This window comes from Diprion similis, chromosome 10 (genome assembly GCF_021155765.1).
Source record: "Diprion similis isolate iyDipSimi1 chromosome 10, iyDipSimi1.1, whole genome shotgun sequence".
Classification (NCBI taxonomy): domain Eukaryota; kingdom Metazoa; phylum Arthropoda; class Insecta; order Hymenoptera; family Diprionidae; genus Diprion; species Diprion similis.
This window is the reverse complement of record NC_060114.1, coordinates 21,951,373-21,976,041: the sequence shown is the minus strand read 5'-3', so window position 1 is coordinate 21,976,041 and position 24,669 is coordinate 21,951,373. Positions and strand designations below refer to the sequence as shown.

General features: G+C 39.6%; 3 protein-coding genes across 4 annotated transcripts; 1 reads left to right on the top strand and 2 right to left on the bottom strand.

Annotated features, from left to right (window-relative positions):
• Positions 1-1,385: 1,385 nt before the first annotated feature.
• On the top strand, positions 1,386-7,542 carry LOC124411076 (VWFA and cache domain-containing protein CG16868). The gene is made up of 9 exons (XM_046889943.1): positions 1,386-2,081; positions 2,201-2,554; positions 2,639-2,815; positions 2,904-3,382; positions 3,449-3,650; positions 3,730-3,976; positions 4,133-4,799; positions 4,951-5,320; positions 5,450-7,542. Exons 1-9 carry the CDS (start codon positions 1,628-1,630, stop codon positions 5,980-5,982), a joined length of 3,483 nt encoding a protein of 1,160 aa, XP_046745899.1. The 5' UTR covers positions 1,386-1,627; the 3' UTR covers positions 5,983-7,542.
• A 285-nt stretch (positions 7,543-7,827) lies between these two features.
• Positions 7,828-8,969, bottom strand: LOC124411077 (uncharacterized protein C9orf85 homolog). 2 transcript variants are annotated; one of them, XM_046889944.1, is made up of 3 exons: positions 8,842-8,969; positions 8,175-8,613; positions 7,828-8,027 (listed from the first exon to the last, which is right to left on the bottom strand). In XM_046889944.1, the coding sequence occupies exons 2-3, from the start codon at positions 8,605-8,607 to the stop codon at positions 7,831-7,833; spliced, it is 630 nt and encodes a 209-aa protein (XP_046745900.1). In that variant the 5' UTR covers positions 8,608-8,613; positions 8,842-8,969; the 3' UTR covers positions 7,828-7,830. The 2 variants fall into 2 exon arrangements, with proteins under 2 accessions (XP_046745900.1, XP_046745901.1); XM_046889945.1 differs by having other exon boundaries at positions 8,778-8,863.
• Positions 8,970-14,359: 5,390 nt separating this feature from the next.
• On the bottom strand, positions 14,360-24,246 carry LOC124411078. The gene is made up of 3 exons (XM_046889946.1): positions 24,138-24,246; positions 23,549-23,640; positions 14,360-14,704 (listed from the first exon to the last, which is right to left on the bottom strand). Exons 2-3 carry the CDS (start codon positions 23,599-23,601, stop codon positions 14,449-14,451), a joined length of 309 nt encoding a protein of 102 aa, XP_046745902.1. The 5' UTR covers positions 23,602-23,640; positions 24,138-24,246; the 3' UTR covers positions 14,360-14,448.
• Between the last annotated feature and the right edge of the window lie 423 nt (positions 24,247-24,669).

Sequence of the window (24,669 nt, the reverse complement as noted above, 5' to 3'; positions counted from 1 at the left end):
CATTTTCTCCCTATGTTCACACCTCTTATCAATCCTAGATTCACAAATTCTCAGATAGAAACGCAACTGAAAATCAATTATTCAACCACACAACTCAGACTGATGGCATTTTGCCGTTGCATCGGTACCCATTTTCATGATCGTCTTTCCGCCGCTGACGGCGTGGCGCTGCCGCGTCAATTTGACACCCGTGAAAATCCAGCCTTCAGCTATTCAAATGAAACCTCACAGCTCCTAATTGCAACAAATGAAGATATATTTTATTCAATAATACTATTCGTCAATAATGCCGTTTACGTATATATACATCTGTAAGGTGCACGCATAAAAATAAATGAAAAAGATTTCAGTAATTGGTAACGACGTATAAATATTCTGTGTATCGTCTTTCACAAAAATCTTTTTTGAAGTATTTTGTAGCACTTGCTCTGATGGGAGATAAAAATAAAATTTAATTTCTATATAAAAAATAAGAAATAACGAAAATTAATTTATCCCTACCGATATTTAACCATCCGTAGCGACCTTCAAATAAGTTGTTTATAGCCTGGTCTTTTAGGAGAATTTAATTCTGATCATTAGACATCATTGTGTTAGGTGGGAGACAAAAAAAAATAAGTTATTCCAAATGAACTACCCTTAAAATGGTAATTGACTCATTTAAAGCAATTATTAAATTTTTCTTCTTTCTTGACCTTCGATAGCGACTTATAAATATTTTTTATTCCTCTGAATCTGGCAGAGAGTTTTCAGGCGAGAAGCGAAAACAAAAAATACAAATTTAAAATGAACCACCCTACTATACACACATGCCATGATTATAGTAAGTGTTATTCAGGCGTAAATATAGGGCGTAATTATACAGACGTCAACGTGGTTGCAGCGTGGTGTCTCACGGAGCAGAACTCGAGTGGAGAGCGGAAGAACACTTCTTTACTTGAAGTTAGTAGTAATTCAACGTGTAACTAAAGTTCAGCTGCAGATAGGGAATCTTCGTTTGAAGCCCATGGGGAAATCCTACAATGCCATTCCGAAATTTCGGAACCCAATCCTGGGCACACTCAAGTGGTGTTTTAGAACACAAGCTAGTGCGTGTTCGCAATACAGTACGCATGCGCGATTTAGCGCGCACGCGCAGTTACGGAAAGCAATGCGCATGGCACAGATCCACTGATCACTACTGTGTATAGTAGAGGTCAGTGCACAGATCAGGCGCACACGGATTGATCACGTGACTGCTCCACACTGTTACATGCACTGTTAACGCGCCAGACGAGTCACACTTACATGACACATGTGTATTATAGACTGTGTATAGTTACGTATGTATAGGCCATGGCTGAATATAGTATCTGCTATTCGCTTCATGCCTCCAAAGTTTATGTGTTTCGGCCTGAATGCCGTGAACAACGACCGTACAGTGGCGAAAGATGTTTGTACACGCAATGATATTTTTGCAAAAAATTATTTAAACTCTATGCTGAAAGGGTCTTCAATAACTATTTCTAATGTATAAATGAACCGGTGATTTGAAATGTCTCGTAGAGTTCAAACGATACAATGAATTCCTAACCTATCCTGATTCCTGGAAGACGCTACCTCGGATATTTCGTGATCCTAGGTTAGAATGGCCGTTGAATATTCACTTAGCAGAGTTCTAGGACTCGTGATTTTATTCATAATACAAGCGAACGCTGACTCCACGAGTAACGGATCGATCGTTAACTGCAGGGTCGGTAAACCGCTGCGAAAACAAATCGAGGTAGAGCCGTTGAATGGTTCGTGTTTACGTGACATCGTTAATCAAGTGTCAAAAACTCTTCGTAACGTCGGCAACGAGGAATTGGGAATAACTTCTTTCCAAGAAACCCTCGACCGTCTCGAGTTCAACCGAGTTCGTGACGATTTGAATGTGAAACTCAAATCCCTGGCCGACAAACTAAATGCTAAGCTGCAATCTTACGTTGATTTTATCACAAGGTCTAATGACCTGGTGCAGCCAATATTAATTGCCAAAAGTTCGAACGAAATTTATTCAAATCTGCCTCGTGCTTCAGACATATGCGATGAAATTCAAAGAGGTGAGAATCTGGATTCAAACAACTTAAACTTAAACATTACTACTCCATGTATAATCCGAATAATTCTGTGTTCCTTATTGTTCATATCGTTTTGATTTTCATCGACATCTTGTTTTCAGTGTTGACGAACTCCGAATTAAAGCATCTACACATTCTACCAACCTCTCATCCAGGCAAAATATGCGGACCACCGAGCCTCTCTCAAAACACTGGGCCTTTGTTGTTGTCCCGATGCAAAGACCCCAAGAAAGTTTTGTTGCTTATTGAGCATGGAATCTTTATGTCCGAAAGGGATGTTGGCTTGGCCCAGCTAACATCTAAAACCCTATTGGACATGCTCTCGGATAGCGATTATGTCGGCATTGTTGGACTTACTGACCATGGATCAATACATTGTCCAGATCACCTTCTCAGAGCTACGGATGTTAACAAAATTCAATTAACCAGGCACATTGACTCTATTATCCGAACTGGTTAGTTGGAAAAGCTCTGATTATTGCAACTTCAAGTTATTCCGAGTTCGTTCATGGTTAACAATTAACGTTTCTATATTACAGGTTCCAATCAGTCGCTCAATTTAGACATTAAATCCTTGACCACAAATTTGACTGGTGAAATAATATTGATACATTTGACAAATACACTGAAGGATATCTCGAATATCAAGCATATCCGCAATATTATTTCCACGGAACAACTGATTCCCCGCTTATGCACAATTTTAATTTTGTCAGGTAAATATTGCCATGAATATAGTATTGTAATGTACCCTGATCTCAATGTTATAAACAGGGTTGATTAATTGATCTTTATTCATTACAGATTTAAAGCTCAAACTAGACATTAAGGAAATCGCAACTAACGAGACAATTGTGACACTGCCGACACAAAATATTCTTAGTTTTGAAATAGCCAAGTTATTCTCAGGAATAAAATGTACCGAACCCAACACAAGCAATTATTATTTATCTGATCCGTACTACGAACCTCGTAGCAAATCAATGAGCATATCTATTGGGCAAATAACGAAAACAGCTCTCCTTACCTTGGAAATAAAGTTAAAGGACTTCGTCGAAGATATAACATACTTCGATGGCGGTTCAAAAACGTACGCCATACTTTTTGATAAAAGACGCAATGTTTGGATGCATAAAAGTTTTCCTAGACCCGAAGTCATGACTGAGCAGCCCTTGAAAGTTTCGCTGAAAAATATTGAAAACATTGATGAAAATTCTACATTGAAAATGATTAACGAATTATCGGAAGGTGATGCTAATTTCACCACCATTTTAGGCCGAACGGTGAGTTTTCATATAATACATTCCAAGCTGAAGAAACTGAATGCAATGCATACTCTTAACTTACAGAAACAATTCAGATGGAAGCATCTTGCATACGGAGATTTGATTATATGCATTGTGTCAGAAGGAGTGCAGGAGTCATTATCACTCGTTAAGACGACAGCTTCCTTGCCTCCAGATCTCCTGCATCATCGGCTTGATTTGCTGCTACAATCGGTCATCGATAAAGATACTCTGTGTTCCAATCACAATAGAATAGTAGCTTTGCGTGAGTATTCATTACTTACATTCAAATTCGTCTTCACAATTTAACACATAATGATTATCAACTACTTGTCATTCTACAGATACTGGCGTCGTTTATCTCTCACCATGGTGCTTTAAATCGCCTACCGAACAGCTGCATCTCCTAGAAACCGATTCTGCAATCACAGTCCAGAGTTACATGGCATACATCAAAGACCCTACGAGATTATTGGTCAATCGCGTTCTTCACCCATCTGTCAGACCCGACGTTGCCATGCTGTCTCAAATTTTGGGCCACTTCCAACAACGTCATTTGCATAGCACGTTGAACAAATTTATTGTCCGAAGGTAATTTGCTGAACGAACTGTTGATTATTCTTCATTTATCACATCAAAAAACTGTTCTAGTCGATCTAGTTATCGTTGTCTCTTAGATTTTGATCTTATTAACGATTGTCATCATACTCTAGTGGTGAAAAAAGTCTCACCGAGAACTGTTCGCAGGTATGTCGTCGCGGTAGTCAGTGGAGTAATGGAAGTTTATCCTGGAACAGTGCTGGACACTGGTTTGGATCCAAAGAGAAGATCGTGGTACGGAAAGGCATTGGAGCATCCAGGAAAAGTAACGCTAACATCGCCGTACCTGGACGCAGGAGGTGCTGGTTATGTCGTGACGCTCTCTCACACGATATTTGAGGGTCGTTCGGCGGCCCTTCATTCTAGCAACGATCCCGTCTTGGCAGTGGTATCGATGGATGTAACGATGGGATATTTTGCTAGGCTATTACTAGAAATGTTTTCGTTTTGTGGCGACATTAAGGTAAAGTGTTTTCTCATGGATGACAAGGGGTACTTGATATCTCACCCAGCGCTATTCGAGGTCCAAAATAAAGTAGAGCAACAGCATTTAACCCATGTGGAACCTGTCGTTGCCAACGACATACTTAACCATGAATTTTTCGTGGAGAAAAAACTCTGTGCCAGCCACCTTGATGGAACTATACAGAGATATTACCAATTCAATACCTCCCTTGAAGAAGTGCTCACCAACATCGTTCACGGGGAACATTGTGTCAAGTATCAGGTTGCTGTAGTGCCTGGGACCAACATTTTCCTTGGTCTCGTCAATGCCACCTGTAACGTACTATCAGCTTTTTGTCCCTGCAGTACGGTACGTATATCTCATATCAGACATTCCCTGTCGCTTGTATGGCTGTTAAAAAAATTGAACTTTCTTAATTACATTTCATTCGAAAATAGGTACTTTGCCATTCTTTTCATGCTATATTGTTGAACTTATGTATTTTTGTATTTTCTTGCAGATGGATAGACTTTGTTTGAATTGCAAAAGGATGGAGCAAACTGATTGCGAGTGTCCATGTGAATGCCCGTTGTATTCGGACAGCTGTGGTCAATCCGACAATAACGAACTTGAAGCTTGCCATGCTCTTTACGAGCACGGACCAAGTTTACAACCATCTTGGGCGTATCCTGCGACTTTAAAAAAGTGTCCATCGTTTGATTGTAAATCCTTCGAGAGTGCAAGGGAATGTCTTGGCGTAATAGGATGCCAATGGTGCCACATAGACAGCGATGCCGAAACTCCACTTTCCACACCATACTGCTCCGAACAGACGTCATGCTTTAAGGGAATATTTGGCTCTTTGACTCCTTATGGCGACGGGACTTATCGTAAGCTTGCGAAAAAGAAAATCCATTTCCATAATTATTTGAAAAGAGAAATACAAATTATTTTTCTTAACTAATCGGTGTTTAATTTCATCGATACTGCAACAATTCTTATTTCAATTCTTATCGTAGATTCTCATTCGGCAGACGAGATGGGAGTTCGCGAATGGCCATCAGTGGGACCGGTAGCAGGCGGTATTCTTACACTACTGCTCGTTCTGGGAATAATCTTGTACTGTTACCGCCTTAGATCAGTGCAATCCGGGTTGGAGCACCAATGTCTCCATATGCACGCTTCTCCAGAAACCCTGAGAATGTCGCATTTGGAAGGAGATGTAGAGCCGATGGAAATCGACCAGGCAAAAAGCAACCTAAACTCTCTTCTGCGCGATGGAGTGGCTCCTATATCGCCGTACCGAGTTTCAACGAATTATCGAAGACCTCCGGGAGGCGACAGCGACCATGGCTACAGCACCATGACGCCACATGACGACTCCGAGCAACAAACGTTCGCCGAACCATTGCTGGTCGTTGGTGGAAGCAGCGAACCTGAGCTCCAGAAACAATCCGTGAGGCCCCCTTCACCGACAACACGGCTGGGGTCGCCTCATCACGTCTTAGCGCCGGTCACAGTCCATCGGAACATGGAAACGAACTATTGTTAGTAATCGATCTTTTGAGGAAATGTGCCTAGATGCCACGGATTGAATTCTTAAAATGGTTAAGTAGCCGTCATTTCTTTACTTATCCACTTATTTAAAATTTCAGTAAGTGCATTAATTTGATTCACTTGTCTGTTTATTTGAGGTGTAGGTAAAGACGTAGCCTTTTCTTGAAGGAGGTACATGCCGGTAGACGGTTGAAAAAATAGGTCAACTCCAATAACTTATATCTCGACAACTAATCATTCGATTCGTTTGGGTATCGAAAGTATGTAGACCGAGCTTCAGTTGAATAATTTTTTTATACCTAACAGAATCAATAGATGCCAATTAAAAAAGATGAGAATAAAGCTCAACCTAAATACTTTCGAATAAATGAAAGCACAATTAAATTCGGTGATTGTTTTTTGAGACTCGATTTCCGAAAGTTTACCCACTTTTTCAGCAGTCCACTGGTTTGTACCATCTTAAGGAATATTTTAAGTTATACAAGGTGAGCAGCTATATTTTTGTAGGTATCGTAGCTGTATAAGTAATTTACTGTGTTTGCTATCACATACCTTCAAAAAAATTATGCCCACAATATTTATCTTTTCTAATTTCGTTTAACCGTAACAGACTCAATCCTTATGTAGTACATAGTACGATTTGCCAGTGATTATGATTTTGACAAACGGAATTTTCACACTGAACACAACAAAGTGAGGAAAACTGAGAAAAAATTTTATTTTACAGAAAATTTGATAGACAAATTTTTTTTAAACCAACTAGAATCGTGATGCAGAGTAAGATTCAATTCCTAATTAGTTGTTATCAATATTCGTGTTTCCAAAGTTCTCTTGCCCGAAATTCGAAGTGGCTATCCCTTGAGCTTTATTCTTAAACACAGTATTTTCCCAAATTTTGAACCAATGTCGAAAACTTATTAGATACTGGGCGACAATTCAAAACTTGAGAATTTTTAATTTAAAATTCTATCAAAATAAACGTCCGATATATTAGCAATAAGAAGATTCAGAGATAATTCTTTATAAAGTACTGAGCTGCAATTCTAGTATTAGATTGAGTTGTCAAAAACTGAATGCAGGTTCTGCGTAAGCAGAGTGGCAGTTTCCTGTGATTCTCTCATTAGTTTGAAGTTGCCAAAATGTACAAATCTTATTTCTATACAAGTTACAACAAGATGTAACTATTTACTGTCTATTAAACCGGTGCAAGCTAATAGAAATAACGATAACCCTACAGACTGAAATCTGAATTGAGTAGCTTTTCTACATTTGAGATATAAATTTAATACTATTTATTATCGTATTTACACTAGATATGGAGTATAAACTTTACTTTTATACATACACGTACAAGGTGAATAATGGAAAGTATCTATTTTAATAATACGCATAAGTATATCTAAGAGAATTCAATGTTTCGTTTATAGGAATCAGTTTTGTTCCTAACAATTTACTCGTTCGATTCCAACAACTGTGGTTGGTGAATTTACAATACTGAATATTATTTGAGTTGTATTACATTTTATATTTTAAGAATAGTTGGTAATTCATTCTTGTGGCATATATCTTGCCAATCTGTACTGCCTAATACCACAACGTATTTAGTTATCATGCTTAGTTATTTGTTTTAATTATGACGTAGTAAAGTAATGTATCTTCTATGAATGAATTAATTGTGCAACGTGATCCTGTGTTTATGAGCAATTTACTGCATAATTGAAGTACCGACATCGTTCTTGTATATTAAACCGTATATATTTTCGTTAATAAAACCATTTTACACCGACAGTATTAATCATAGTTTTCATTACTCAAATATCCAATCATATTTATTTTTTCCCATTCAATCGTCTTCTGAACTCAGTTCGTCGTCTTCGAAATCACTCATCTCATCCTCTTCGTTGTTCGAAACTTTTAGCGATTTTAACTTTTCGAATAACTCTTCTCGAGTTCTAGGCTGCTCCGCAACATTTTCCAAATGTTCTTCTGCCAATCCTTCTTCCGATTTTGATGATTCATTGTTGTCTCCTTGTGGTTTACCTGAAAAATAATATTTCCATGAATGAATAGAGTAACTAACATAGCATATTATTTATCATTACATATACTGCTGAATTCATAAGTTTTGTTTATTGGAAACTGTGTGTGATCTGTACAAAATACTATAACTGTAAAAATGATGAACACCTTTTCGATTCATGTAGCGAATAAACGTTCTCCTTTTTCTTTCGGGCAGAGCTTTCAGCATAACTTGTAACTCTGTGTCCAGTTTGACTTGTTCTTCAACTGTTGGTTTACCGGGAATAAGTTCAGTCTTGATTCCGCATTTAGGACAAACTTCGTTTTTCTTCGCGCAAGGGCCACACATTATGTGATAAGCGTGTTTGACAGTTTTCTGCTCGCATTTGACACATTTGGAGGGTGCCTTCAGAGGCTTGTACTTTTTATATTTAATCTTCCATTCGATTATTTGTTTGCAACGTTCGCATACATTCGCCACATCTATACCATTAATGAACTTAGTTTTGTGACTAGTGTCGTGGAGATTATTTTTAAAAGCATGCCTATTCTGGTACTTTTGTGGCCTGGAACGTGCCGCGTTGCCTTTTTGTGAGCTCATCGTAATCTGAAATATATAAATATTTATCATTATTACACGTGGTTGCAAACCGTATGCATACGAAATTGAATGGAAATAACTTCGAAATGTTGAATTCCCGCCAAAAATATCATCTTTAATCTAACCACGTGAAGTGAGAAGAGTGAGAAGTTGATTACACGCGGTCTCAACGTTCTATTGAATCATCCAAGTAAATTTAAGAATATAGAATCGGAACCCAAGTTTGATATTTACTCAATTATGTTTCTAAAGTTGCGTGACTATAATGCAACGTAATTTGTTATCGTCAATTTGCAGATACTGATATGTACTTGTCAGATCTGTTTCACGGTTTCACGTTTGATGTTCATGAGTGATTCGTGGGATATAGGCAGAAAGATATAACTCTCGTAGGGAGTCTGGTTTGTAACCACCTAACGGATGAAATGCGAAACTATATAATCACGTGTCGAACATCGTGTCTGACAGTTTACTTTGTAATTTTGTCACTAGATGGAAAGACATGCTTGGTTCCGCAGAATTCTCTTTTGAAACTGGAATAGGTGGAAGCGATTTTCACAATGGATTTAAATTTCGAACTATGTATTGTTCTATCGCGCATTTTAATCTTGAAGAATAACCAGGATTCGCCGATTCTGAATATCGGTGAAAATAAGAATGCCGATCCAATTTGATAAATTTAGTATATGATCAAAATGTAGTCTCCATGAATAGTGATCATCAAGTGATCTTGTTCTATACTTTTTACCGGAGGGCCCGAGTCGATTTTCCTACGATTGCCGTCGATAATTAATTACGTAACGTGGTAGCCAAAAGTTTTTATAAATAATAAAATATTGTCACAACGTCGGGGTCGGTAGCGCCTGTGTAATGGATACTGAGGTTTACTGTCTTGCAATTACTTGATTTACTCTATCCCGTCTTACTAGTAGACAGGCTTCACTGTATTTTCGTTCGAATTCCCATTCGAAATCCAAAATATTTTCACTGCGAAACTGGACAGAATGTAACATGGATCAAGAAATAAATCCGTTTAAATCTTAATGTATTGTTTTTTATTCCTGGTTCCATTTCTGATATGCGTTACCTTGAAGTAAGCAATGATACTTAATGTGTAACGAAAAATTTTTCGAATACAAAACTGTGAATGAGTTTTATCGTTAAAACCAGAAAATCTAGTATGTGTTATTATTCCATATTTTCTTGCAACTATTGAGATGTGAGCTGTTAGTGGGAAAAGAAATAGCTGTTTTAGATCTATACTGAAACAGAAAAAATGCAGCCAACTAAACAAATAAACATGATGTTGCGGAAATCAGAAAATGTATAGTATTGACAACCACAATCGCGTTAAATAGTTACTTTTACCACGTTTTCTTGTAATTCCAAAGATATTTCAACCTTCATTGTAAGAACACCCATTTTACTAGAATTTTATAGGAACTGTAACGGATGAAATTTATTTCAGTGTTCGTCAAACTCTTTTAGTCGGTCGAAAGGGAACCATCGAATTTATTAAACTTGATTGCACGGAATTTCTGGCGCTATTCCATCAATGCTCTTCTTCATAAATTCACTTCCGTATAGGTTCGCGACATCGTTTATTGTTACCAGGCATCGATTAACGGCAAACCTCCGCGGGGACGCTGACTCATTGTCGCATGAAGTACTAAAGTAAAAATAAACACAATCCTTGGTAAATTACACGTTTTATAATGCTAGCCTGTAGCCACAATCAGATTTCCAGTAACGCTACTGTAGGCGCATCTTTCTTCAATCGAAACAATAGTCAATTGCAGACAAAGTCGCGGACGCCGTATTCACAAGTGTCATAACCATCAAGAGAGCCACTTCTTTGAAGAACTCGAAAGTTGTCACAGACTGCGCGAGTGTGAAGTTTTGCAACGAAGAGTCCCGCGACCCTAGCAGTATTATCACACGGAAATGAAAATTGTTGTGATTATCCAACGTTGTACGAAAGGCTATATCGTGTGTTTGCATATTCGTGTTGTTTATAACCACGGCAGTGCTTTCAATCTTGCAGGCGTGTAAGGAGCTCTCTGCAATTTATCGGAAATCTCCAGCCGTTTTCCCGCGCGAAAGACATGCGAGTGACGTATGTATAACCCTGTACGTACCGCATGCATACAGTGATCTCGAAGAGTTTACCTCGTGAGCTCGGATAGTGGAATGGGAAGATATGGGTCAGACGTACATTATTTAAATTTTAAAAGCATTTCAAAGTTTGGCTAATTCGTGAATCTGCCGGCGCGGCCACTGCAGTCTGGTGTAGGACACTTGACAGATTGACATGCAGTCGCGCTAATGCCGTTGTTGAATATTTCAGGTCGTTTCACCTGTCACACCGACGCCGAGGAATCTATGTTTAGTCTATGCCGGTTACCCTCTCGAACTTTCAACCTCCAACGACCCCGACGAGGGCGGCGCGATCTGCACCCGGTCGTGGCTAGCCGATAATTACCATCTTTGATTGATAAATTGAATAAACGTGATATGTCACGTGGCACGTACAGGTATGAATATGGTATCAGCCATTACAGCCCGTCAAAAAGCTTCCACTCTACGCGAGGAAAAGTTATTTTCAAATTATGGTGATTAACGAATGACCATAGCTACTCCCGCCCTGCTAACTCTTCACGCTCGGAATTCGTTGCATAACCCTAGTCGGTCAGACCTCGGTAGTATCGCATAACGATCACACTCGAAATTCACCCCAAGAGTGATTATTTGCTTCAAATATGAGTTTTAAAAATCTAAAATAAATATCTGAAATAATATAATATCAAGTATTGTTTAAGGATCGCAGAAAAAAATTTCTATTTCCCTAAAAAAAATAAGTACGAAAAATGTTGAAAAAAGCCCTTTATTTCGTACGAAGAATGGTGTCACGAGGCCCATTTCCACGACTTAGGGACTCTACGAGGAGTTTGATAAATGTTTAGGTTGATATTCACCCAGAGTGACCGATTAGGGATAATAGCGCCACTGAGAGGGTTTAGCAAGACATATAGACGTGGGCTGCACTGCGTTTTAGAAACTAATTTATAATATTCTATATATACATTATAATTTTCTAATAGCATGGATCAATGTTAGAAATACACGCTTATCTCTTTGCAAGAAGAACATAATTATTTACGGGGATGCATTAATTCATTCTCGTGAATTGTTACTCATTCATTTGCTGAGAAAAGTGTCCAAAGATACTTTAGACATAACTGTTGAATTTGAATAAGCTGAATTGTTGAAAAAAGTTGGAGTGAATGGAATTGTCTCCTTAGCCATCGCATTATTAGTATCGGTAGTTCGATTGTCCCATTTTACCACTGCAACTCATGGGGTGCCCGCATCGGGAGTATATACGTGGTACTGTACGCTAGTCGTTTTATCTTGAAATAGGACCTGCTCAGCTTGGAGCACTCTGTACAACCTGTTTTCTGAAACAGGATATCCATACGGAGTAGGTTTACAGCTCGCGCTTATAGTTTGTGCTAAAAAATAGTAAACCGAAATATGTATACAGTTACGATATCCAACCACCAGAGTTGTTTTAAGCCGCTTTCCTTATAATAAATATCCCTGCTTATCAATTAAGTGCCACTTTTCTCGGTCAGGCGCTAATTCGTCTGCGTAGAATACTAATGCCAAAATTACTTGATTTCATAATTATAGAAAGAGACAGATGATTTCCCTCCACATCGGTTTCATTTCTATCTTTTCTTCCGCAAGAAATTCTAGAGATCCCTTCAAAATTATTATGCATCACATCTCAGTTAGGATATCACGCGATTTCGATAGAGATAATAACGCCTTGGGACCACAAGCATTTACGTGAAGAAAACGGGCGGTTAGTTATTCGGAGTTTAAAATCATACAAAGCAGCAGCGGCAGCAGCGGCAAGAAAACTTGAGAACACTTCATCGCCGACATGCGTGCAGTATGAAAGTATAACCTGCAGGAATTTCTCCTGGAAGACAGCATGGTGTTGTTCTACACCAAACGCAACGGAACCATCGCGTCTGGTGCTTCCTCATGTTTCAGGTGAGGTTCACGGGCAATTGACAGCAAAAAACAAATTCCGACCTACCTACGTAAAAAACTATGGTAGAGAATAATGAAAAATATATATCATGTTCTCATATAGAATGTACACTCTGATGACCACATGTTCATAAACGTACGCACACTTATGTGGCCATAACTATTTTCAACAGACCGGCATCATGACTGAAGAAGATTGCGTCAGTCAACCATCAATCATTCTGTACGCTCACTCGTCTATTCCCACTCTATTATGGCAATTCAAATACAGTTGGAGAAACTCCGGCTCTTTCCTGAATCGTTTTTAGGATGCCTAAATTACGTTTCCTTATTATTTTTTACTTTGTAACTCTTCTTAAACGCTCTACCAAGAAAGTTTCTCAACTATAGAAGCATCTCTCTCTATCGATATAATTAACATACAATTTACCAAAATTGTGTTACCAATTTTTAACACTGAACAACCCCAACGAGCATTGCGATACCAACAAAGGATGTACTGATATGCCCGTGCAATGACAATGTGTACAGAACTAGTTATGGCAAAGTTCAGATGGATGTCCGTGGTACAAGTTGACACAAGTTTCATTTATATACTTGTATAAGTTGAATTCGTATGCGCATTGGTCGGCTGGTGTGGAACTACAATAATACAATGGTCTACTTTATGGTGCATATGGTTACTTATATCGTATTTAGTAATATCAGTTTTGTTGAAACTCTGCTCTTCCCTGATTATGATTATCGCCCGAAAGCCAGTATTAGTAAACAAGGCTTTCTGAGCAACAATCAAAAGCATAAAGAACAGATTGCAGTTGCTGAAATCGATGCTCCTTCCGCTGCAACGATGAAAGTTCACGGTAACAACACTGCAATAATTAGAACTCGTCGTTTTGACAAAAGGTTATGATAATAATTTGCAGACGCATTATCGTACGCGACAAATATGGTCGGATGGTCTTATCGACAGGGTAAGACATGGTGTATTGTTTTGTAGTGTAATCACTGATAGAACTCAAGAAAATTACTTGCTCCTCTTTCTGATGTCGTAGCTATAAAAACTATTAGATGATGCAAAGAATTCAAATTATACAATTTTTGCAATCAACGAGTAGACGAAAACCATAAAGAATCACGTTCGTCACTGGCGGCTAGACACTTTAATCTCTCTCTATGATCTAATACCGGCGTGAAAAAGTGAACGCATGATGACTGTATAAACGGGAAAAAAAAAGAATAGACGAAGAAATACGAAATGACCTCAGGAGCCAGAACACGTGCAGCGGGATTTGAAATTCGAACGCGTGTGACGTAACGGAGACAAACTACTTGCTATACCTCGTTCGAACCAGCCGATTCCTCTGTAAGTCTTCCGCAACCGATTGTAAAAAGATTCATTGGAGTTGGGTGATTCACTGACATCCAAAAATGGTGCGTTCCAGTAGGAAGTAAGTCAAGTCGCCAAATGAATAACTGCAACTATAATATATTATAGTTATGCTTGCATACTCGGGTGAATTGCAACGTATGAAAATTCAATTGAACTGTAATTAGAAAAGAAGGAAGCGAATCTAATCCTAAATAAAAAAGTTCGAAATCGTTGCACCATATTTAAAACCGTGCTGTATTCGTATCACTGGCCATGTGGCGCGGGCAGTCGATCATTCGAGTTGTGTTGTGCTTTGCAGTGTGAATATCGTTGAAAAGGATCAGTGCTAGTGTTTGAACAAAAAGCAAAGAAATAAAAACCGACTGCACTGATCACTTCTGTGTTGCAGTCTATTCGAAACGATAGAAAACGTTTGAGAGCGAACGACCGCCGCGCCGGAGAACCTGAGCGCGAATGTTGACCGGTTCACGTTGCAGTCGAGCGCTTCTCCGTCGCAGTAAGGGTTTGTCGACCCGGGTGGGGATGATCAGGAGATGCAGCTCCGTGGTCCTCAGTGAGCCTGCGCGTGAAATTCGCATCCCCGGATATTCTGACGACGTCAAGCGGCCGTCTCTCATCCTTTTAACTCGATCCGTATCTATCCACCTGTAGAGTAAAATTAGATTCAAACTTTGATACAGCTCTACACGTTTACACGACTGTAATACATTTGCGCGTGTAGAGAAGTTTTTAAACTATTGACTGTCAAGAGATCATATTAAAATTCGTGAGTTTTCAAACCGTTCTTATCTGCCATAAAATGATAATGTCATCGTCGACATACGATAGATGTATACCTTATGCAGCTACCGTGTGATACCGACGCTCATTTTACCTGCCGTTAACAAATGAGGAATAACTGAAGAAACAAAAAAATATTTTAACGCTTGAATGTCCGAGACTGACGCAGTTCTTTCAATATGTCCTTTGCATAAGTCTCCTGGTTGAGAGAGGGTCGCCGATTACATTATATTATATTATATTGTACGTATACTGTACCCATCGTCAGTGCGTTAGTTAACCAGCGAAACATCTGTCTCATAAAGACCTGTATATCCATCCGGGCGTGAAACAGGTCTGAACGGATTAAAATCTGCCCTCTCGCACGTAAGAGAAAATGCAGCTGATTTTGACCGGATTTCAATATTTGCAATATAGAACATTGTTCTGGAATTGATGCCATGATTATTGACAAAAGTCACTTCGACCGAACAGGAATCAATTTTGAACTGAAATATCACTTTTTGACGGTGGAAATTGTAGAAATCTGACACGAAACATAACATTAATTCTGCGTTCTACTTCCAAATCCTTACAGGCGCCGAATTTCAGGCTGCTCAGGTACTCGAGCAACTTCCTGACAATCTTCAGGGATTGCGAAGCATCTCCTCCCAGAACTATCGAATTATAATTATATCGTTCCTCGTTTGTAGGTATTAAGTAACGAATAATTTTAGAAAACTGACGCAGTACGAGATGATTGGTAATCTAACTTCATTGATCTTTAACATTTCTCCGTTATTTTTTTTTTTTTCATATGAGTCATCAGCCTTTCGAATGAAGATTTCTGTTCTCAAGATGGTTCATCTTTTTGTCCCTTGCGTCCACGTACTGTAAAGCAAACCCTGAGTTTTACAAAAATCAGCGCCTGTATGTTCCAGCTTCATTTTTATTCTACTGTACATCTCTGGTGTCGCTAAACTGAATAAATGCGTACATCGCGTGTGAGAAACACGAATTCGGCTTCACTGCATATGGAATTATTAACAAAAGTTGAAAGGCGTTACTACGGCGTGGTAGGAGACTTTATTTCGTACGGGACTGGGCAGAAGATTTCTTGTAATGTAATTCGTAAAGACTCAAGAATTATTATCACTGTTATGTGGTTAGCGTTGGTTTCCATCGTAAATAATGATTTTGCATCCGCAGTGCTGCAGCTACGCCATACAGTCATGGACTACGAAAATCAGTACAAACTGAACCGGGAGAAATATAATTCGATATTTCTCGGTCTGCTTGAGTTACAATCGGCTCTAGCTTCAGTCCAGGCTTACAAACAAAACTTTTTTACACTTTATTCTGACCAACGCTCCGTGCATAAAGTTTACACTATCGGAGAAGGGCTAAGAAAATAGTTTTCAGGTAATTGCGGATGATCTACCGTGCAGCGTATTAGTAACTTCAAACTTTGTTTTGATTATTTTCTGCGAGTTTGCTTCTTGAGAGTTGCGTAAAAATCTTCAGAATGCCTCAGGCAAGCGTGACGACTATACAAACCGTAACCGTGACGACCGTTAATTAAGGCTAATTAGAGTGTAAAAAGTAATAAGTAGGCCCATAAAGTTCGATAAAGTATACTCAAAGTGAACGACGTAAGAAAAATGGTAATTCAATGTGACATATCATGCTATAATAAGTGCCTGCATAACGAAGACTGGATTGTTCGATTTTCGAATTGGACAAAGCCAGAGTCGTGATACATAACCTACACACGCAGGATAGTGCAATGCTCCTGCGGCATTGGTTATGTGATGGTTGCGACGGTGCTCGCCGGCCGCAACTCTCTCGGCCGTCCAGTTCGTCGACTCAAAAGTTCCAACCAAGGGCAAACTATGAGTAATCGCGATCCACGTGGCAACGGGAGCCTGGTTATGCAACCGTTTCACCGTACGTACCGTACGTATACCTATAGAGCTCTGTACGAACGTAGGTACCTACGGCAAAAGAGTTTCCATGCCGTAAAGTCTTGGCGCACATACAGTTCACTATCCCCCCTTCACTATCGTGCTGACATTATTATTTCACTCTCGGAGCAGGTATGCTCTTCGTTGGTTCTTCATCTACACTAGGCAATTGTGTCTTTGACGTACCGTAGACACGAAGAGTCAGTTGATTTAGAATCAGTTACTTTCGTTGGGTATGTATAAACTACTCGCAGGCTTAAATTCGATGGTCGAAAAAATTCTAAATATACTCATTCGCGTTGCGTATCAGATCGTACTTTCGCAACTCTACAGTTCATCGTGAGGATTGATATTACGGAGAGCTGTTGAGGGTCATGGGACACATTGAATTGTGAAATCCGGAATCTGAAGTACCCCGTGCTTTTATCCCCGCAGTTTTATCCCAGGGGCCTTAAGCGCTTTTTTGTATCAGGATTTCTCTACCGATAACCTGAGAGCGAGCACGTGTTTTCGACAAGGCGCTCTTGGTCCCTCGAAAAAGAGACGTATACGAGAAGAAAAAATATCTAGTCAGTAGGCAGTGAAAGCTGTACGTCGTCCAGTCTAGGCGACTAGTAGCAGCACTTATGCCTGAAACAATGCCTGATGTTGCAGAACCAATTAAATAATACCTCTCTGCACCCTGTTTCTTGTCGTAATATTATATCTGCAGTATTATAGCCGCAAGTACAAGTATAACATACACAACCATAGTTGCAGCCATACGTATACCTCATTCTACACATACATTATACAGTCGTACCGAGAATACGTTAAGCTCGAGCAACCAATTATCTTGATGTTGCTTTTGTAAGAGAAGAGAAAAGCAAAAAACGGATGTAAAAAAAACTTCCAAGTATAAAATGGAAACTTCTACGAAACAAATTCAACATTAAGATGAGTATTCGGTATGTGCATACGCATTTGCTGGACGTACTGTGCGGACATTTTTCCGTCAAGATTAACATTATCTGCGTAATGAAATTTAAGAAGGATACAGAATCCGAATATCTTCAATCCATTGTTTTCAGATGTTCACCAGATGCGGTGTTACCAGATAAATATAATGGCATTATACATACGATTCGTGATATAAGGAACGTATAGGGTTACACAATTACACCGTTAAGCGAATCCCCATATTTTGAACAACCTCTCACCAGTGGCCTTTTATCGGACATTGAACTATCCGGGATATAAATTTTTTCTGGTTTCTACCTCAACACCGCGGAAGAATGGCTGGTTACTTTTTTCATCAACCGTGACTCACGGTTCTAAGAACACCAATAGAGAGCAATTTCTTGTGCAAGATATCTCCTGGAATCAAGGGAAACTATCCAGTAACACGTCTCACAATCAGTGCTTGTAATGGTCAATAAAACGATCCATAGTTTTCACGTTTTTGTTAACATTGTTTGTCTGAAACAAAGATACGATATTGCTAACACAAAGTACGGAATAAACTTATTTCTGGGATCAAGTAATTAACTGTAGCCGTGATGATTATGTAGCGGAAAGTTAATGGACAGATTGAGAGAAGATCGTATTTTTTGAACAAAGAAACTAGTGACAAAGAGCTGAAGGACAATCGGAGATACATCTATGGCGGAACCGGGATGTCGCGGTAAATCAATAACCGGAGCTGGGGAAAAGTTTAAAAGGAATATCAAAAGCAATCAATCTTTCACCCTGCAAAAGTTTGAAAGACTTACTCCGTGACTGCTATTCACTGAGATTTTTACGAATAATTATAATAAATGCAACGATGTTTCGTAACTAGAGAGGGCGATTGTAAAGCAATTGCAATGATAATTTTGTAAAACGAACCGTATCATACATCCACTCTAATCCTTGTATTATACAACCGTTCGTATAAGGACAATCGTCATCTTGTTATTGTTGATGACATAGCAAAAACATAAACGGACTTGGTTCATTATCTTTTTGAGACAGCTAGAATATACAGCATAGATCTAGATCAAGCTTTGCAAGCTTTGAAACAATCAAAGTTGAATACACGTCATGTCAAGTTACTTGAGCTAACTAGATTCAAACTCCTCGTATATAAGTACCTATATAACGCAGTTGTCGTGATGTTTGCGGCGAGTTCAGTGACAGGATAAGAATGACACTGTTTGGTGTTCTGCAAAAGGACAGATTCACGAAGAAGACACTGCGTGACAAGTCGAGCCAAAGAACTAGTCACCTCAGGCGTGATACATCGATCAAAAAATTGATAAGAGGTTAATGATACTTGACCGGATCTTATGCCTGTGAACAGCCTCTCACAGATCTATGTCCTCTCACCAACAGGACTGGTCGGATAAATTTAAGCATGGGTTCGGTAACAGTTGAACGACCCGATAGAATAAAATTCGGACTTAAAATTGCATTTTTAACGGTTTATGATGAAGTTTGGTATCAATTTCCCGATCATCAGTCTATTTTATTGTGGATATGGTAGAAGGTAAATCTGTCACGTTCAACGGAACAGACAACACTGATCAATGTAATACTAGTACCCCGCCGTGGTATGAATCATCATACGCGTTGTGATCTCTAGAGTTTCAGGTCCGTCTGGGAAAGCAAAAAGTGAGTGTCTGATTCTTTATTATAGCGACAAACCAACCAGGTTGTGTGGACCAAGAGCCTGTTGGTCTTCAATCTATTAAGCCATTCGCGTTAAGTTTCACAGAGACGTCTGAGCGAGGAATAAAGATTGAAGGAGAATAAAAAATGCGCAGACATTAGCGAAAGAAGTATAAGTAATCGTTTAGACAGGATCAGAGTTTGTGCTTAAAAAAAAAGCTTGAATGAGACTAGTTCCTTACGAACCCGAGCACGTCCTTTTTGGGATCGCGAAATCTAGAGAAGGGTAAATCCGCGTGTATATAAAGACCCTGAGAAGTAACATAAACTGCATATACAGAAACAGATTTATCGATTTACCTGTGTAATTTACCACGAAAAAAATACGGTTCGTAACGTTAAAAGTTCCTCATTATTGGAGGTACGAGAAATTTCAGCTCATGTAGGATCAAAGGATAAGCCCGGAAGTCGCCATCTTGGAATATCCGGTTACCCTATATGCTGCCCCTTTCTCTCTCTTGACAAACATGCAATACCGGAAGCCAACCATGTAGTATGTGAGTGTACGTAAATCTTCTACTAAATATAATGACACCGAAGTACATTTGAAGATATAAGTCTTCATTAAATTACATCTTATATAGCCGATTCGTTTTGTAGCACGTGCATGTGCTGATTACTTGCCTTGAAGAGCAGCATGGTTTCGTGATGTTGGTTATTTAGAGAAAAAAATCTGTCAAGGCTGATGTATTTCTTCAGGATGAGAAGCCCTGGCAACTGAGATACCCTGGTAAATACAAGTCATGCTCGGAGCGAGCATTCCTTGCAGAGGTTCTTCAGATACTATACGGCTGTGAAGCCCTCGTCTCCTGAAACTTCACGGGTCTGCAGCTTACACTGAGCACCTCCGTATTTTTATTACATCATGGTACTTTTCGAAATTGTGCTGTTTGTACTTGCATGATCTCGGAGGCGTCAGAATTTTTCTAAAAGTGCCTGTAGTCGATCGTCAGCTTCCCAAGAGCTGCAAGATGACGAACCTACGGAAGCAATATACGCCGTCTAAGAAGTCACAATGATTCTACAATGCAACTCATCACCGCCCAGAGAAATATTGTTTCCTCAACAAGCAAAAAACAAAAACTAGGATTCTGTGAGAAACTGAATCGTAAAAGCGAGGTTAGAGAGAACTGTTTCACAACTTAAGACAGAGTTGCCATATGCTACGGTGTCTAGATGATGTCTGAGTTGTGTAAAACAGCTCTACTTACCGCATGAAGACATAAATTTTTTCATCTTTGGTGGTGTCTGCGGTTTAAAGGTGGTTGTATACATTCGTGAGAGATATGTATATCTGCAATGCTATATGGATGAAGAAGGTTACGTTCACAGCGGGAGAAAGAGCGAAGAATTCGATCGAAAAGCGGTGAAGATAATTTCATGGGTTCTGACCAAAGCACCAGCTTCAACTGCTGCAATCGACACTGTAGGTACGAATATGTACGGGTACATAGGTACTCGCCAGTACCTAACCTTGACGCAGTAGTTCTCAAACTTCACAAGCAGCTACATTGAAGGATCGAGGTTTAAACTTTCGTGAGGCAAGATTCAAACATCGTCTTGTAAATGGTATCAAAAATCCATTTGCGGTGAAAGATCCGTCACCCTCTACCCCGAACGTGTTCATTTTTGTAACAAAGATATCACCGTGGTTTTAAGTGCACTTTCATCCCCAGAGTTTCGAGTGGCTGAGTGCCGTTGTGAAAACTCTACACCCTTGATGACACGTAGACGCGAAAGAGTGAAGAGCGTGACAACGGGGATAAGAATTCATTTCTGTTTCTTTAACCTCGCCGCAGCCGATAACCCGAGTAATTACAGTGTTGAACGTAACATACGTCGATCGTCACATAGGTTGTCGAAAAAATCACAATTATCCGTGGCTGGTGTTGAAGCAAAAAGTATACGGCGTGATGTGCATGAGACATCGAGGAGCGCTGATAACCTGACGAGCTCTCGAGGGGAACCGTACCTACTCTACACATTCTTTTCTTCCACGAGTACTTGGATGAGTTTTCAAGCATCGGAGAGTTTTTGAGGCACCAAAGGGGACAGGATCATTTTTTCACGCTCACAAGTTACAACCTGAATAAACATGAAATAATCTGCACTTTGAAACTCATTTCCACTACAAGAATTCAGCCGAAAACCTTGGTATCTCCATTCCCAAACCACTTTCGTGTGTTATAATACCGTGACATAATGCCGTGGTATACAACAATAAGTCGCTTGAGTAGGTGACAAACTGACAACCAACGTCAACCTTCCCTCCCATCCAAAACTAATCTTGTCAAGTTTAAACTCAGTAACCGAATAGCGACGGAAATGATGGAGTGCGGGTATGGGATTTGATAAGTTCTCTACATGCCGTTCTTTAAATTGTACACCGTATAGTTATCAACACCAATCGATACAGGCTGAAGAGTTTGGAGCCGTGTAGTAACGCAAATACTAAGTTTGAGAAAAAAAAAGTCATGAACCTCCCAAATCGTTGAAAACATGAATATTTATATACACTGTATAGTTGTTGGAGTAAATCTATGAAAGACATTTCGATGGCATAGCAATAATTTTTATCAAGTCATTTTCTATTGCTTTTAATGATTCCTGTATACTTTATAGAAATTGTATACAGTTTCCATGTGGATATACATATATATATATACGAAATTTTACACGCGTCTCGTTCGTTCGTAAATAAGAAAAGAGGGCTCCCTTCGCCCGGCAGGTAGGTATAAGGTATACGTATAAGATGTACACAAAAAACATCAGCTTCCCCGTACAATCGAACGGTTTCCATCAAGCAGCATTGAAACGAACCTTGTCGATGAAGATTCGTTTCGCTCCGCTTTTTAGCCGTCTACTAGTCTTGTCTCCAAGCAAGAGATGAAAAAGAAAAGGAAATAAGAAAAAGAAGAAGAAAAAAAGACATAAACTGCGGGAATTTTTTACCAGTCACAATATTCCGAAACGAAAACGCCTCGCTGGGATAAAACCTGCGGCTACGCAACAGCAGGATAAGAAAAGCATATTGGAAAAAAACACTCGCCGTTAGTACCGCTTAAATAACTACGTGCTACAAGTGAAGCAGAACGGGCAACGCTTCGCCCCCTTCGCCCCCTTCACCGCTTCCTCCTCCCTCGAACTATGATCGAGCTACGAGACAAACAATAGTTTTCTCTTGATCTAAACCAAGATTTCATCACGGATGAACAAACGTTTTACAAAAAAAGGATGAAAATAAAAACCCTCAATTACGATTCCAGCGACTTGGCTGTCAGAGCGTAACCATCGAGTTATGCTTCGTTCACGCGCGACAATCTTCTACTGCAGAACATCCACCACTCAGATAACCCCGCAGACAAAACAGAGTCATTTTTTAACTGCTGAGTGGGGGGAAAAGATGGATTTTTATATTTGAATACTTCAGAATATATCAATTGGTACAACGGCGATAAACGATCACAGCTAAGATCACGTCGTTAAACGTGAAATATATACATATATATATATATATATATAACCAGAAAATTGGCTCAATTTTGGACCCTTACAGTTCACATGATTTACCTAATGTGGTTAAGCGGCGAACTTAATGTTCCACTCGCATATACTGTGAGAAAAATTTGGTGTGGACTTTTATAAATTGTTATTTCGTGTCAATCAAAGACTATTTGATGTTTGATTTCCGAATTGACGAAAAACATTGTACTATAGCGGTCCACACCAGGCAATTTTGGCCAACCTTAACATTTATTACAGTGCATGTAATCAAAGTTTCATCGGAATAAAGTCAATAGACAGGTAACTGCTGATTGTGACACATGGAAGAGTAAATGTATACGTGATTATCCTCCTCAATGTGCACAATTTCTATTCGTAAAATTCAAGTACATTATAATTAAATATCAAACTTGACAATATACATATCATTCGTTTATTCGTTTTTAAAGACACTGCAAGTCCAAAGCATCGAAACACGATGTACAGTATTTTTTCTACCCCCCTTGCATTTGAATCCGTGGCGCTCGAAGTTTAAAAACAGATCTAATTGAAGGTACGTAATAAATATCCTTACCTCTCAATTCTCCTGCGAGATCCTCCGTAATACAGAATAATTATCACTTTCATCAGCGAATGAGCTTCTTCTAATTGTCAGTCGGATTGCAGCTGACAATTGATTAACAATTATGTGGATATCACTCGATAGGTTATGGTTATGGTTAGATATGCTCGTTGCGATTAAATATTGATGCGGTAAAAATGCAGAAAAATGATTGTACGGTAATTATGCGATTACGGGTAAATATGTGCTGCAGAACAAGAGAATGGTTAGCAAACGATTGCACTACTGCGTGTGCGTGTGTGTGTGTGTGTGTGTGTGTGTGTGTGTGTGTGTGTGTGTGTGTGTGTGTGCGCGGAGATTGAAATAACAAAACTACACAAAAAGGTGTTTAAAATTTAAAGAAAATGTGTATGAAACGTATTAAATAACGGAGTTTATGTTACGTCACACTTGAAAGCCTTGAGCAGAGGATGTGTTCGACGAATGGTGGGTCGAAGATTCGAAAGTATGTATACAAATGCAAAATCACAACAGATCGACGTGCGTTCCCTTGAGATGTGCGAAGGTGAATATATTGTGGAGAGGTATGTGGCGGTCATACCCGAGATGGTAGGTCCACTATGGACGAAACTTGTCGTCAGAATGCAGGAATTTGTGATCAGAAGCGTCGCGACGCCCCCCCAACGCCCGGCATACACTCGACGTTCGCGACGCCCGTGGACCTCGGCAGCCGCGGCACCGCAGCTCCTGCTCCTTCCTCTCTTTCCACTCATTCAGTGGTTCGCACCGCGCTGACGTCACGCGACAGCCGCCAACCAATCAGAAACCGCCTCCGGAACCCCTCGCACCAACGCACCCGACCACATTTGCGCGGCCGCTTGCCTACGCGTGGAGAACCTGGGAGCCTGATGCCTGAGCGTTGCCGGCATGTCCAAGAAGAGCGGCGCGGAGGCCGGAAAAAAATGATTCTTTTGCGCAGGCGGGTATCAGCTACCCACAAAATGGCGAGTCCCAAACCTATTACCATCCGTTTATCGATAATTAGCCAATGGCCATGTTTGCGTCTCGCCAGATCGAGCCGATCGATTTTCACAATCCATCTTTTTCGCCGCAGTGTTGTTTGAACGGAAGGG